The 16,524-nt window shown below is 39.2% G+C and overlaps 1 protein-coding gene and 1 pseudogene across 1 annotated transcript; both read left to right on the forward strand.

Annotated features, from left to right (window-relative positions):
* Positions 1-6,495: 6,495 nt before the first annotated feature.
* LOC137748267 (GDSL esterase/lipase EXL3-like) lies at positions 6,496-8,881 on the forward strand. The gene is made up of 5 exons (XM_068488394.1): positions 6,496-6,784; positions 6,998-7,128; positions 7,201-7,434; positions 7,950-8,205; positions 8,477-8,881. Exons 1-5 carry the CDS (start codon positions 6,496-6,498, stop codon positions 8,668-8,670), a joined length of 1,104 nt encoding a protein of 367 aa, XP_068344495.1. The 3' UTR covers positions 8,671-8,881.
* Positions 8,882-12,667: 3,786 nt separating this feature from the next.
* On the forward strand, positions 12,668-14,829 carry LOC137746526 (GDSL esterase/lipase EXL3-like; annotated as a pseudogene).
* Positions 14,830-16,524: the final 1,695 nt, after the last annotated feature.

The following is a 16,524-nucleotide window of genomic DNA, read 5'->3' on the forward strand; positions in this document are numbered from 1 at the left end:
ATGGAAAGCCGTCTTGTGGACGTCAGCTTCGGCGATGAAAATCTGGTTGTAACCCGCATGACCGTCCATAAAAGATAGCAGTTCATGATTAGCTGCGGCATCAATTAATAAATCTGAAATCGGCATCGTATATTCATCCTTGGGAGTAGCCAGATTTAGATTACGGAAATCGATGCAAATGCGAAGGGCACCGTTTTTCTTTAAAACGGGGACGATATTGGCCAACCATTCGACATACCGAGCGGTCCTAATAAACCCGGCTTTCAGAAGCCGAACTAATTCTTCCTTAATGCCGAGTTGTACTTCGTTTGAAAATCGGCGAGGAGGTTGTCGAAAAGGCTTACACCCCTCCTTGATGCGTAGCTCATGTTCTACAAGGTTTCGGTCGAGGCCAGGCATTTCATGATAACTCCACGCAAAGCAATCTTTAAACTCATGGAGTAGCTTACGGAGTTCGACCTTCATGGACGGTGGGAGTAACGCACTAATAAATAATGTTCGAGGATCCTCGGCCGTGCCTACGTTAACTTCCTCTAACGGGTCCTTGACTTGAGGTCGATGGTCTTCGAGTTCGGCCGGCGCAGCCTGAACTTTATCGAACGATAGAACGGGGCCGTTATCTGCTTCGGCCAGAAATTCGATCAAATTGATGCCAGAATGTGGTTGCTTGGTAATGGCGTACCAATGGGCCAGCAGACGTTCCATTGTAGACGAAACCGCGGCCTGACGCCGTTCTTGCGTGGTGTGCTCAATCATCGGCACTGATGACCAAGTTCGCCAAGCCAAGTCTCGCCGAATCCTGTTGGACAGTCTCGGCGCCGACCTCAATCACTTTTTGTACCGAAATTCTCGTCGGCCGCCCATCCTCGTTAAGGCCTTGGAGGGTGATGTAGCCGACGTGATCATCATAATAGCGAGCCTGAATCATGTTGGTTTCAAATGGTTGGTTATCGGCTGGGTGGACTACGACCGATTTGCCATCCCAAAAGATGAGGACTTGGTATAGTGAGGAAGGAATGCAACTGGTTTGGTGGATCCAGTCGCGGCCAAGTAATGCGTTATAATCGGTCTTGGAATCAATGATAAAGAATGCCGTCATGTGTTGACGGCCGGCAATGCTAACTTCCAACGGGAGCACCCCTTTGGTCTGAGATTTGTCACCAACAAAGCTGCTCATAGTGATTCCTGATGGAATGAGTTCATTATCAGAACGACGTAAAGCCTTCATGACGGATATCGGCATAATGTTGACTGTGGCTCCACAGTCGACAAACACTTTAGAAATGGGAAATCCTTCGATGTGAGCTGTGACGTACAACGGCTTCAGGTGTTGGAGATTAACCGAGGGGGAGCGGGGAAATAGCTCGGCCAAAACGGCTTTAAGGTTGTCCCCGCTCTGGTTTTCTCTATCGTCGTCGTTTGCGACGAAGTCTACTTGTGTTGCTTCCTCGGCAACTACGTCCCCGTCCAAGAAACTTGACTGGTGGGTACTCGGTTGGAATTCAGCCGGTAGGACGTGGACCATACTGATCTCCATATGTTCGAGGACCGAAGGGCCCATGGGGTCATGGTCGTCGTCTTCCGGAGAACTATCCTCTGTAGCAGTCGTCGGAAAATCTTCGATCAAACTTTTGAGTTCCTCGGTAAAAGCCGGTATCCGAGACGTGGGAACCAAATCGAGTGCGGGTGAGCCATTTCCTTCGGCGATGTGTACTGCCGAAGATTTTCGTTGGTCCTTTGTTACACGGGCTCGTTCTTCATATGCAATACGGGCGTTTCTTGTGTCTAAATAGGTATCCAATCGTGCTATCCGTTTTTCCTCGTCGGCCGTGAGGCCGAAGAGCGATACAGCCGAGAAGACTTCGAAATGATATCGTAAGTGCTGAAGGTCTTCGAGCGAAAAGGGTAATTCGGCGGCGTCGATATCTGTATAAGGATCGACCTCAAAACCAAGGACCCGAGCCTCCCGGATATGTTGAAACCTAGCTTTAATGGCTGGATCAGAAGTTTTCTGGATAATTTGCTCGGCATCAGGGCAAGTTAGCGCCAAGTCGAGGGCTTCCTGACATGCCTTGGGGAGTCCGTACAAGTCATTTGCGGAGTACTTCTTATGAAATTCTCGCATGTATTCCATGGATGCACCGAGGAACGGAGGGTGTAAGTTGCGCCGTATTTTGATAAGCGGCTCGCGCGGTGGTAACGGAGAAAGTTTCCTTTCGGCCTCTTTTGTAAAGTACTCTAGACGAGCTCTCGTTTCCCCAGGCCGGAGAAGGATCTTAATACGTTTCTCAGCCTCCTCAATGGTGGTTTCGAAATCAGCCTCCGCTACTTTCTTCCCTTCGGCTAACTCGGTCATGATAGTCGGGGTTGGTCGTTCGCTACTATCTTCCACGGCCTGTTTTGGTTGCCATTGATTGGCCGGGCTGGCCTGCGCTCCTCGTCGCCGAGCCATGCAATCTATCCGTTGACGACGACGTTTTTGGGATTTGGACAGTGCCGTATACAAACCAGTCGGAGAATTGTAACTGTACCAGCGTTGATCCGATGTCCTTGGTGGTTTGAAAGTTTTGCGATTGGCCGGTGAGGCCGAACTATTAGCATTGCGCGAGTAATAATCCTCATTGTAGAAAGGTGCGTCGAAATCCAGACGCCGCCTGACCGAGGTCTGGTCTTTCGGCCGTACTTGTGGGCCGAGTCGATCAAACACTTGATGCCGTGGACTTAACCCTGTCGACGATGTTGTAGGGGCCGCAGGTGGTGTTGAAGATATCTTCCTTCCAGGCTCCACTGGTGTTTTACAATGGTCACATAACACCTTCGATCCACAAGTTCCGTCGGATTTTGACCTTGTCATCGGCTCATCGGCGGGTTGCGCCGATTGTTCCGTTGGTGGTGCATTTGAAAAGATATCAAGCTTTAGTCTTGTTTGACCATTTGGTCGACGGATATGCTGCACCGGGACATATTCGGCCTTCCCTTTGTTTTTGGGAAGGTGAGCATCCACCATACCAATCGTTGTTGAAGGGAAAGGATTAACGTCGACCGCCATCTTTTCCGGAAATTTCAACTTTCCTTTTTCAATCCAGCTTTGAATTGTGTCCCGGAACACAACACAATTATTGGTTGCATGCTTATTAGAATTATGATATTTGCAGTATATCTTTCCTTTTAATTCATCGGCCTTAGGGATAGTATGCCCCGGCCGAAGCTTGATGATTTTTGCTGCCAATAATTGATCGAAAATTGCGTCAGCTTTGGTGATATCAAAAGTGTATACTTTTGATGACTTAGCCGTTTCCTCGGCGGTCAAACGTGTTTTGGCGTCTTTGGTATTTACTTGTGCCAAAGCCTTGCAAACATAGGGTTTGTCTATTATTATCTCGGCTGCATCCACGCTAGCGTACTGAGGGTCTTCACTTTCGGCCGATGCATAGCTCACCGTGGGGTTCTTATACAACGTCCCCCGGGATGGTGACTTTGATATCTTCTCTTCTCGGAGCAGATACTCATATTGTTCGACGTGTTGAGCAAGTTCGTACATATCTCGAATATTTGCCCCCAGAAACTTCTTTTTGTATTCCACGTCTAATCCGTTGAGGGCGATCCTGACGAATTCGACTTCGGGGAGTGGCACTCGGCACCAATTCCTGGCCGATTTAAACCTTGTTAGGTATTCCATTGGAGATTCATCAGATGCTTGAGCCATCCTGGCCAAGGAGGATACGGACATCTCCATCCCTGGCCGATAAAATTGTTCATGGAACTTTTCGACCAACTCTTCCCAACTCTGCACGGAGTTGGGTGGAAGATTAATGTACCAGGCGAAAGCTGAGCCTGTCAGTGAAAAGTTAAACAGTCGTAGTTTGTAAAAATCACTATTGACGTCCCCACACTGCGCTGTGAACCGAGCCACATGTTCTAGTGAGGATAATGATGATTCCCCGGCGAAGAGGCTGAAATCGGGGATCTTAAATCCTCGTGGGTATTCAAACCTTTCCACATAAGCCGGGTACGGGTGAATGAATTTTGGAAACTTCGGCCCTTTTTTTAGGGCCGAATCAATCATTCTCTGGACTTCGATCACGTTTATGGAGGCGACTTCTTCTCCCTGGCTTGGTCCCTCGGCTCTATTCCCTGGTCCTCTTCTTTCTAAGGGGACTGGTTGTGGCCGAGCGGACCCTCTCTCGGCTGGTATGGGCACATTCGTCGGGAGCTGCCGCGGTTGGCCGACCTGGCCATCTTCGAAAGCTTTACTGACTAGTAGTTCAAGCATTCTGGTCTGTGTATCGCTATTACTACGTATTGCGTCTAGCAAATCATTCATCTTCTGACCAATCGACTGCTCGACCTGACGATATTGTTCATCCAGTCGTCTCCGAAGGAATGTCCTAGTTGGTGGATCGGAACCTTCTCCACCATCGTCATCACAATCTTCTACAATCCCTTCCATGAACATTCCAGCTGTTTGATTCGGGACTGTGGGGTTGTAAGGTTGTCCGCCGAGACAGACTTCACTCTCCCGGCGTGTTATACTAGTGGCCTCGGGCGGCGCAATTATGATCGGATTTTTTGTAGAATGCAAATCCTGCCCAAGGCCTTGCACTGGCAAGTCAGTTGTTGACTTTCCCATGGTTGTTTTCTGCTTCGTAGACCGTGTCTCAATGGTCATGAACTCCGAAGGTTTAGCACAATGGTCCCACTGGGCGTGCCAAAATGTTGATCCTAAAAATTACAAAAACCTACGTGGCGCGCAGGCCGAGTAACTAATAAGCTAACTACGTCCTTCGGTCGAATGCGGGGCGTGCCAACTCGTCGGCCGAGCCTGGCCGAGGAGTAAAATCTGTTGATGTAGCTTTGAGCGCGTTGCTGACTTCTTTAACTTGCGATTGCGACCGAGGAAGGAACACTCTCGGTCTCTGGGTTCTACAGCCTGAAGACAAGGCTGCTACTTCTGCGGAGTTCACAAATCGTCCGAGCCCGATTCGGTCACTGTGATTATATTCGTGAGAGTATAAGCACGTCGAATCGAGACCAAGGTGTATGGGCACAGGTACTCGAACGTGATATATGTCTTGATGGTAAACGTAGTTCGGCCGTCGGAATGCCGAACCCTGAAACTCGCCTGTGAGTATCCAATCATAAAACCACTCGGCAACCAGTACGCCGAGCAATGTAATTCGTAACACCTAACTATGCCGAGAAAGCTTAGTAAGGTGACCTCTGCCAACAAAGGTTCGAAAACCTTCCTCGACCGAGACTTGGATAGATAATCGGTCGGCCTCGACGCAGTGCTGTTTATCCAAACTGAAGATGCTTCTTGGTCGGCTGATTCTGCGGCAGCAGTGCTGTTTATCCAAACTGAAGGTGCTCGCCGGTTGCTTCCACAGTGCTGTTTATCCAAACTGAAGGTGTGTCGGCAGGAAAAAGAAAAGGAAAAATCTCAAGGTGATTGAGAGGTTTTGCGCAGGGCAATTGTATGCTGAGTTGAAGGTCCCTTGAATGTTGCATGATCTCGTGTATTTATAGTACCCCATTCCTTGAAACCTCCTCTGATTTGGATTGGGAGTCCTTGTCCCATTTCGATTCTGGTTCGAACAAACCTACTCCCACTGGGATTCTGAATCTTCCTCCCTTTGAGGCTTTATTTCTTGCTGGTCGAGAATCCTGGTCGCACCAGGATTTCCTCAATCCTTCCTATTTATCTGGACCTCTTGAGATAGGATTCGGCTGACCCTGCCAGCTGGCCCGGGTTTTATTATCCGGCCCATAGCATCTGTTATTACCTTGGGCCGAACACATATGACTGCCCGGCCTGCCCAAGATATTTTGGGCCCAAACAATTACATAACATTAAGTAACATGAAACAACATTAAACAATATTAAATAATATTAAATAACATTAAATAACATTAAACAACATAAAAATTATGTTTTACCCTATGGCCGTTGGAGATGATTTTTTATGACAAGGCTAAAACGAGCCCTTTGGCCCTCGGTTAGAGATGGTAAAAAATATGGTCTTCCATTGTTCATTAAAATATTAATTTCTTGTAGGACCAGAGGGTTAAAATGAGTCATCTAGCTAGCCTTTGGTTGAAGATGACCTTATTTCTTTCTTTTTGGACCATCTGAAGCCTTGACTTTGAAAATGCGAGTTATACAGCAGACGCGTTTGCAACATGAAAGAAGTTTATAACTATTAGTCTAGTAATATTTCACGGAATTTCTCTTTTGAATTATCAGACTCTTAGTTTGCAATGCCGTGAGGAAATTTTGCATCTGTTGCCTATGAGACAACAGTTGAAAGAAGTAGATTTCTAGCTCACCCAATTAATACGTCCCCTCGAATTAAACCGAACCCTAACTAACAACTACTAAAAGCTAAAATGTACATCTTTTGAGCCAATTATTGCGCTAGCCACATACTTACACAAATGCTTAAAAACACCTATGAAAACTTAAACATGCAGAGTATATTTTCACCCACCAAGGCAATGAACTTCCTCTCCCCAAAACTTCTTCCTTCATCATCTAAATCTTCTCTCGAACTTATAACAATCACCATAGTCTTATTCTTGTACCGCAATGCAGCTGCTGTAGACCTACCAAACAACGAAAAGATTCCGGCAGTGATTGTTTTTGGAGATTCAATAGTGGATCCGGGAAACAACAACAATATTGGCACGATAGTCAAATGCAATTTCCCACCTTATGGGAGGGACTTTGTAGGAAAAAGGCCTACTGGAAGGTTTAGCAATGGCAGAGTCCCCTCAGACTTGATAGGTAATCTAACTATTGTCGCTGTTGTTTCTTACTTTTTACTAGCTCTACTGGCTCAACCAACAACAACAACAACCAGCCGTATCCCACTAAATGGGGTCGGCTGTATGAATCCTAAAATGCGATTGTGCACGGTTTTGTGCTAAGTCTTCAGTTAGATCCAAGTATTGGCTCAACAAAACTGTGAAAATGATTAACCCTTCAAAAATATTTCAGCTGAATCAGTTGGAGTGAAGAAGATTTTGCCAGCTTATTTGGACTCAAATCTGAAGATTCAAGACCTACTTACTGGTGTAAGTTTTGCCTCAGGTGGCTCAGGATATGATCCCCTCACTCCCAAAATCGTGGTAAATAAATATAACCCCCTCTTTTCTATTTACTATTTCATCCTTTCTTTCTGTTAATTTTGTTTCTATCAGTCTGTCTTATCTCTATCAGATCAACTAGACTTGTTCAAAAAATACATAAGCAAGATAAATGCAGCCGTTGGGAAGGAGAGAACGGCGACTATAGTATCGAAAAGCATATACATTGTGTGCACAGGGAGTAACGACATTGCGAATACTTATTTATCTACACCACTAAGAAGACCTCACTATGACATTCCAGCGTATACCGATCTCATGGTTAAATCGGCTTCAAGTTTCTTTCAGGTAAACATCGAACAATTGCAATTCGTGAATGTCAGCACTAGAAAAATAAGTGGTTTGGTAGTCGTGCATTACCACTTATGTAGCCATGAAGTACTAAATTTGCAATGCCCTGCATCCTGAGATGCACATAAGCTTGGGATCCATCAGAATTTCAGACCTAGCTAAACGTAGTCCAGTTTGTTAGAGCAAAGTGCTTACCCCTTTTGCACCCAAGTTTGAATCCCCCTCCCTGTAGTGTAGATTAGACTAGAATATTGCTCAAACAAAAATACAAAATTTTCATCAGAACTAGCCACCTCAGAAGAGTAACAATTGTCAATCTGCCGCATATTTCGGTATCCCAAGTTCCATAGATGAGCTCACCCATGCGTATCTTTTCCATTCTTGAATCTTGGGTGCCAAGTAATTGGGATTGTATGAAGAAGCTGCTCTGAGTTGTAGCAGAGATGGTTAAAGCGTGACACACTACGTCGTACCTTGCTATTTTTTAATGTGGGGAAAAAATGGAACTGCAGGAACTATATGGACTCGGAGCAAGAAGAATTGGAGTTGTAAGTCTGCCAGCCATCGGGTGTGTACCGTCACAGAGAACACTGAGTGGAGGCATAGACAGAGGGTGCTCGGAGACTGCCAACCAAGCAGCAAGTCTCTTCAACTCCAAGCTCTCTGCCCAAATAGATGCCTTCAATAGGAGGCTGCCAGAAGCAAGGCTTGTCTACCTCGATATCTACAACACATTGCTTTCCCTCATCCAAAACCCTACTCAATATGGTAAATCACCATCTTGGTCAATTTCGGAAATAGTAATTTGCAAAAATACATCAATTTCTCATATATGAGTTACCAACAATATTCTCTTACCACGCAAAGATTTAAGTTGTCATACTGTGAATCTAAGACCAAACATTTTGAATGTGAACCAAACAAGATCGATAGTCTAAAATTCACTTTTTTAGTCATCGTCATAGTCTCGGAAAAAACAAAAATTCCATAACGCATATGGATCATAAGGTTGGTACAATGATTTTCTATATGGTTTCAGGATTTGAAGTGATCAATCGAGGATGCTGTGGGACGGGAAACGTTGAGGTTAGCATTCTGTGTACACGTTACTCTCCGGGAACCTGCAATGATTCGTCGAAATACATATTCTGGGACAGCTACCATCCTTCAGAGAAAGGATATGAAGTCATCACCCCTCTGGCTTTCGATTCGCAATTTCATAAGTTTTTCTGAAGCCCCTCTCTCTCTCAAGTCTCAACAATCAATAAATTTCCAAGCCAGTTTTGATGTATTTCTCTTTCAGAAGTTTGAGCCTCAAATTGTTAGAAATTGATGTCTGTCACTTTTTAACTTTTTATCACTATTTTGTATTTTTTTTTAAAGGAATAGCTGGTGTCAAACCACGGTTATCTACTATTTTTGAGCTCAGAGATGCTATGGTGAATTTCACCCCTTTGAAAAATCAATGTGACATGAAATTAACTATTTATGCTTCATCCTAAACAAAGTATAAACTTTGATGGTTTCATATCAGTTGTTTTCAATAGAAATTATGAGAATTTGCACACACATCATAAAAGGGGAAAAACAAGTTGCAAAGCACCAAAAGCAATATGTAGAACAATAATATTTGGATAGTTTGTTCCACTAATAGATGCTTAGAGACTAAAGTTAAAAATCACACATTTCTTTATAATTATATGACAAAATTGGATCACTAATTTCTAAACTTTAGTCGAACTTGAGCTTTAGTTCTTGAACTAAAAATGCATGAGTATTGAATATGGAGAGAGGATCCTCGCCGAATCCTCAAATTACATTCGTTCATTGATTATCGTACGGTCAGAAATCATTGTAATTTTTTTATTTAAAATTGATTATAAACAGTACCTGACGAAAACTGGTTGCACGATGTATGATGAACGAATGCGATTGGAGGATTTCGGAATCCTCCCAAAGAGAATCCGGCGAGGATCCTCTCTCTTGAATATGGATGGATGCAAAACATTGCAGCAGTACTATGTGCTGATGGTAAAAAAGCAGTTGGATATATACATTGTTCAAAAAGTGATTAAGCACTAAACACTAATTAGCCAAACCATATACATAATATACAATGAAGGTTAGATGATTTCTGATCACAATACGGTGTGAAAATTTGACTGCAAACCGGCGAAGTAGGAAATGAGAAGCATCATTTTTTCTTCTTCTGATAAGATAGAATTTATGCAGCTGCGGGAACTTTTGACTGTTTTATTTCTTTCTTTTTGGGCTTCTGAAGCCCTGACTTTGAAAATGCGATTTACACAAAAGAAGCGTTTGCAATATGAAAGAAGTTTATAGCTAGCTATTAGTCAAGAACCAATCAGGATACAAATTTGGGGTCTTCCTGGATGGATTAACCTACGACTGATTTACTCAGGCCCTTTCCCACCGACTTCTTCCTTCATTTGGAGAAGTCATCAGGAATGGGACCAGTGGAAAGTTGTATGCAAGAGAAGTGCAAAATGGGCAAAGACAAAGACTTTGGAAGCGAAGGACGCACTGATTGACGCTCTTCCAGCCCAGCTGCTGTTTATAGAGCTCAGTAATAATTTCACGGAATTTCTCTTTTGAATTATCAAACTCTTAGTTTGCAATGCCGTGCCATGAGGAAATTTTGCATGTGCTGCATATGAGACAACAGTTGAAAGAAGTTGATTTCCAGCTCACCCAATTAATACGTCCCTTCGAATTAAACCGAACCCTAACTAACAACTACTAAAAGCTAAAATGTACATCTCTTGAGCCAATTATTGAGCTAGGGTTTTTTTTAACTTTAATTCTTTAAGAAGATTAAAATTTAAAATAAACCTAATGTTAGGTTACATATTGATTATAATCCCTTAATATATCCTTAATCGAAATAATTAATGTGCATTTTATTTAATCTCACATTAAATATTTAAATTTGTTAATACACAAATTTTAATTTATTTTTTTACCAAAAAAAAGTTTTTTAATTTATTAATTTTATTTAGCATTCTTCAAACTTGAAAGACTCAATTAATGTACCTAAATGTGTGTACCGAAATGGATTATATTGAACTAATGTATTGAAATGTTAGTACCGAAATAAATGCACCGAAATGTATTATATTAAATTAATGTACCTAAATATGTGTACCGAAATGTATGCACCAAAATGTATTATATTGAATTAATGTACCTAAATGTTTGTATCGAAATGTTTTTACCAAAATGTGTGTACCTAAATGTGTGCACTGAAATGCCTTATAATGAATTTAATGTACCTAAATAAAGAAGATAAAGTGCATCGAAATATATTGTATAACAAAAATTAATTTATCTAAATGTTTACAACAAAATATATTACGATAAATGAAATGAAAATGAAAATTATAATGAAATAAAATTAATACATTAAAAATTAGGAAGAAAAAGAGAAATAATTAAAAAATTAAAATATAATTAATAAATGAGGTTATTAATGTATCAAGGAACTGAAATTAGATTTTGATCTTACTTATGGTTTTAATCTAAAGGGTTCTTTAGAGAAAGACCCTTGAAATTGTATTTTTCAAACAAAAACCCAACTAATATTGAACAAAAACCCAATTATTACAACATATTTACAACTTATGCCACAAAACCCTAATTATGTTAATAAATATTATTGCTCATCCTAATTATGGTTAGCAATTAACCCCAAATGGAAATTTTACCCTTTTTGTTTTATAAATATTATTAATATATATATATATATATATATATATATTAATTTACCCATATTCATAAACAATTATAGGCACATTTTTTCGTATGAAAATAAGGATTCTTTGTAAAATCAGTTATTTTGCATCAAATAATATTGTTTGATAAAAAAAAAAAAACAAGAATCAATTGATATTCTTTTATTTTGTAGGTAAATTGTTTTACACATATTATTGCATACATTAGCCATTTTGATTTGTTATTATATATGCGTGCCAAAAATAACTTATCTATTTTTATATGTAAAGTATAAGTAAATTAATTTTTTATAAGAATTAAACAATAGGTAAATTATAAGTACATTATTTACTTATAAGAATTAAACAATAGGTAAATTATATTGTAGGTACATTATGTTTCTAAAAAAAAAAGGAAAATTGAAATTCATAAACAAAAAGTAGTAGATATATTATCTTTTCAATCAAATTACATTCCTTTATTTTGTAGGTAAATTTTTTTAAAGCATTATTACATATACCGGGCACATTTTACTACTAATATATATATATATATATATATGTGTGTGTGTGTGTGTGTGTGTGTGTGTGTGTGTGTGCAAATGTATATTAGTTTTAGTAGGAATTATGTATTGTAGGTACATTATGTTTGTACAAAGAAAAAACAATAGGTAAATTAAAATTCATAACCAAAAAGTAGTAGATATATTAATTTTTAATCAACTTACAGACCTTTATTTTGTAGGTAAATAATTTTACATGCATTAGTACATATATTGGACACATTTTATATATGTGCAATTATATTTTATTATACCAAATGTAGCTAAATTAATATTCAATCAAATAACATTTTTTTATTTTGTAGGTAAATTATTTTGCATGTATTATTACATATACTACGAATATTTTATTACTAACACATATGTCCAAATAATTTACCTATGTTTTTATGTAAATTACTCCATAGTTCCCTTTCAGTTTCCATGTTTGGTAAGAAAATGGCAAGATTAAATTAAAATTGTCTAATTTTATGCAAATTTGGAAAACAATTACGAAATCTGAAGGAAAGTATAACATTAATATTTATTTTTTATTTTTTTTCCAGAAGCATTAACATACAATTTGTTATGATATATTAATATGCAATGAATTTAAACATTAATACATTTTTTTTTCATTAATCCCTCCCTTTAATCTGCATAGAATTAACTGTATAAATTAAAATTGTAATTAGGGGTATTTTAGGCATCTGAACATTGCAGAATGTGTAAAGTCAAACAGAATAAATAAATTTGCTTACGTGGAGCCTAGTCATTGGGTTTTATTCAAGTAAAAAAACTATGTCAGGTTTTATGTAAAGAAACTTGAGTTTCAAAGACTAAAATCATATTTTCAGTAATCTAAAAATCATCTTTACTAAGAATTAAAATGAAGTTTCCTATTGAGCTAGCCACATACTTGCACAAATGCTTAAAAACACCTATGAAAACTTAAACATGCAGTGTATATTTTCACCCACCAAGGCAATGAACTTCCTCTCCCCAAAACTTCTTCCTTCATAATCTAAATCTTCTCTCAAACTTATAACGATCGCCATAGTCTTGTTCTTGTACCGCAATGCTGTTGCTGTAGAGCTACCAAACAACGAAAAGATTCCGGCAGTGATTGTTTTTGGAGATTCAATAGTGGATCCGGGAAACAACAACAATATTGGCACGATAGTCAAATGCAATTTCCCACCTTATGGGAGGGACTTCGTAGGAAAAAGGCCTACTGGAAGGTTTAGCAATGGCAGAGTCCCCTCGGACTTGATAGGTAATCTACCTATTGTCGCTGTTGTTTCTTACTTTTTACTAGCTCTACTGGCTCAACCAACAACAACAACCATCCAACCGTATCCCACTAAATGGAGTCGGCTGCATGAATTCTAAAACACCATTACGCACAGTTTTATGCTAAGTCTTCAGTTAGATTCAAGTACTGGCTCAACAAAACTGTGAAAATGATTAACCCTTTACAAATATTTCAGCTGAATCAGTTGGAGTGAAGAAGATTTTGCCAGCTTATATGGACTCAAATCTGAAGATTCAAGACCTACTTACTGGTGTAAGTTTTGCCTCAGGTGGCTCAGGATATGATCCCCTCACTCCCAAAATAGTGGTAAATAAATATAACCCCCTCTTTTCTATTTACTATTTCATCCTTTCTTTCTGTTAATTTTGTTTCTATCAGTCTGTCTTATCTCTATCAGATCAACTAGACTTGTTCAAAAAATACATAAGCAAGATAAATGCAGCCGTTGGGAAATAGAGAACGGTGACTTTAGTATCGAAAAGCATATACATTGTGTGCACAGGGAGTAACGACATTGCGAATACTTATTTATCTACACCAGCGTATACCGATCTCATGGTTAAATCGGCTTCAAGTTTCTTTCAGGTAAACATCGAACAATTGCAATTCGTGAATGTCAGCACTAGAAAAATAAATGGTTTAGTAGTCGTGCATTACCACTTATGTAGCCATGAAGTACTAAATTTGCAATGCCCATAAGCTTGGGATCCATCAGAATTTCAGACCTAGCTAAACGTAGTCCGGTTTGTTAGAGCAATGTGCTTCCCCCTTTTGCACCCAAGTTTGAATCCCCCTCCCCCCGTAGTGTAGATTAGACTAGAATATTGCTCAAACAAAAATACAAAACTTTCATCAGAACTAGCCACCTCAGAAGAGTAACAATTGTCAATCTGCCGCATATTTCGGTATCCCAAGTTCCATAGATGAGCTCACCCATGCGTATCTTTTTCATTCTTGAATATTGGGTGCCAAGTAATTGGGATTGTATGAAGAAGCTGCTCTGAGTGGTAGCAGAGATGGTTAAAGCGTGACACACTACGTCGTACCTTGCTATTTTTTAATGTGGGGAAAAAATGGAACTGCAGGAACTATATGGACTCGGAGCAAGAAGAATTGGAGTTGTAAGTCTGCCAGCCATCGGGTGTGTACCGTCACAGAGAACGCTGAGCGGAGGCATAGACAGAGGGTGCTCGGAGACTGCCAACCAAGCAGCAAGTCTCTTCAACTCCAAGCTCTCTGCCCAAATAGATGCCTTCAATAGGAGGCTGCCAGAAGCAAGGCTTGTCTACCTCGATATCTATACCACATTGCTTTCCCTCGTCCAAAACCCTACTCAATATGGTAAATCACCATCTTGGTTAATTTCGGAATAGTAATTTGCAAAAATACATCAATTTCTCATATATGAGTTACCAACAATGTTCTCTTACCACGCAAAGATTTAAGTTGTCATACTGTGAATCTAAGACCAAACATTTTGAATGTGAACCAAACAAGATCGATAGTCTAAATTCACTTTTTTAGTCATCGTCATAGTCTCGGAAAAAACAAAAATTCCACAACGCATATGGATCATAAGGTTGGTACAATGATTTTCTATATGGTTTCAGGATTTGAAGTGATCAATCGAGGATGCTGTGGGACGGGAAAATTTGAGGTTAGCATTCTGTGTACACGTTACTCTCCGTGAACCTGCAATGATTCTTCGAAATACATATTCTGGGACAGCTACCATCCTTCAGAGAAAGGATATGAAGTCATCACCTCTCTGGTTTTCGATTCGCAAGTTCATAAGTTCTTCTGAAGCCTCTCTCTCTCTCAAGTATCAGTAATCAATAAATTTCCAAACCAGTTTTGGTGTATTTCCCTTTCAAAAGTCTGAGCCTCAAATTGTTAGAAATTGATGTCTGTCACCTTTTGACCCTTGTTACGCTTTTGTATTTATTTATTTTTTAAATGGACAACTAATGGCTAATCATGGTTGTCCATTCTTTTTGTGTCCGGAGAGGCTATGGGGATTTCACCCCATTGAAAAATCAATGTGACATGAAATTAACTAATTATACTTCATCCTAAACAAAGTATAGAAGTGATGTCTTCATATCGGTTGTTTTCGATAGAAATGATAGAAATTTGTTCAAAAACGTGAAAATTTAGAATGAAACATTGGGGAATGTCAAACATGATTTAAACAAAATATGAGAGTTTCTCTGATGTTTAACTGATATATCAGAAATATAGAAGAAGCCTGTCAATTTTAATCGAAATTTAAGTGTTTTTCTGATATGGGTGAAGTCTAAACCAAGTGCCATAATACAATTTTTCCAAGCTTCTAGCCAATTGTATTATGACACTTGTTGTACCGGGCCATGAACCAAGATAGAGGTGGCATATCAATCCATTGTGTTATCAAAGAGTACCTATCATGACTCATTTAGTTTGTTTTCACCTTACACCTTTATCACCAATACCAATCTCATCCCAATATTATAGTGATATTAAATCAAACGGGTTTTAACGTGTACCCACTAATAACCAATGGGTTGATTTATCACCTCTATTCCCAACACAATGAAAAATTTCTTGTGTCCGTGATGGCTTTATATTAGTCATGACTTCTTTTTTAACTTGATAACCAAGTCCAAGTTGAGAACATTGTCCAAAGTTTACAAGGCATTACTAAATATTACCCTTTAATTTTTAATTTATTAGTCGAAATGCCCATTGAAGCTGCCATTGAGTCTCAGTTTACCCTCTAAAACTAATTTTATCTCACTTTGCCCCTTGAAACTGACATTTTCAACTCTTTTGTCTTACTTTACCCACTTCCGTCAATGAATTGTTAAATTTAAGGGTATTTTAAACACTTCAATTTTTACACATTTATTTACCTCTAGCCCCACACTAAACAAGTCTCAATTTTATTTTTGACAACTCTAATTCAAATGCATAAATTTTGGACATCTTAAAAATAAATTATTCAATCAACAGAAAAAATTTCGAGCAACAAAATCATTGTATCAACCAAAATAAAGGTTACATTTGTTCGTGGAGTCATTTCACTTGTAAAGCATTCATGTATTGGCTCGAAACTTTGCAATTGAAAAACATTCATTACAACAAAATCATTATACCATTAAGCTATACTATCCAAATTAAATACTTCCCAAACCCAAAAAAATCATTTAAACCAAATGTGCACAGTTTGAACAAGCTCATGCCTCGTGGAATCAGTGCTCAACAATGTGAAATTTTTTGTTTCAAACTGTGCACATTTGCTTTAAATGATTTTTTTTTTTTTTTGGTTCGGGAGGTATTTTGGGCAGGATAGTTTAATGGTATAATGATTTTGTTGCAATGAATATTTTTCAATTGCAAAGTTTTGAGCCAATACATGGATGTCTTGCAAGTGAAAAGACTCTATGAACAAATAACCCTTACTTTTGGTTGATAAAATGATTTTGTTGCTTGAAAATTTTCTATTGATTGAATAATCTAT

The sequence above is a fragment of the Pyrus communis genome, chromosome 10, assembly GCF_963583255.1.
Source record: "Pyrus communis chromosome 10, drPyrComm1.1, whole genome shotgun sequence".
NCBI classification, from domain to species: Eukaryota; Viridiplantae; Streptophyta; class Magnoliopsida; order Rosales; family Rosaceae; genus Pyrus; species Pyrus communis.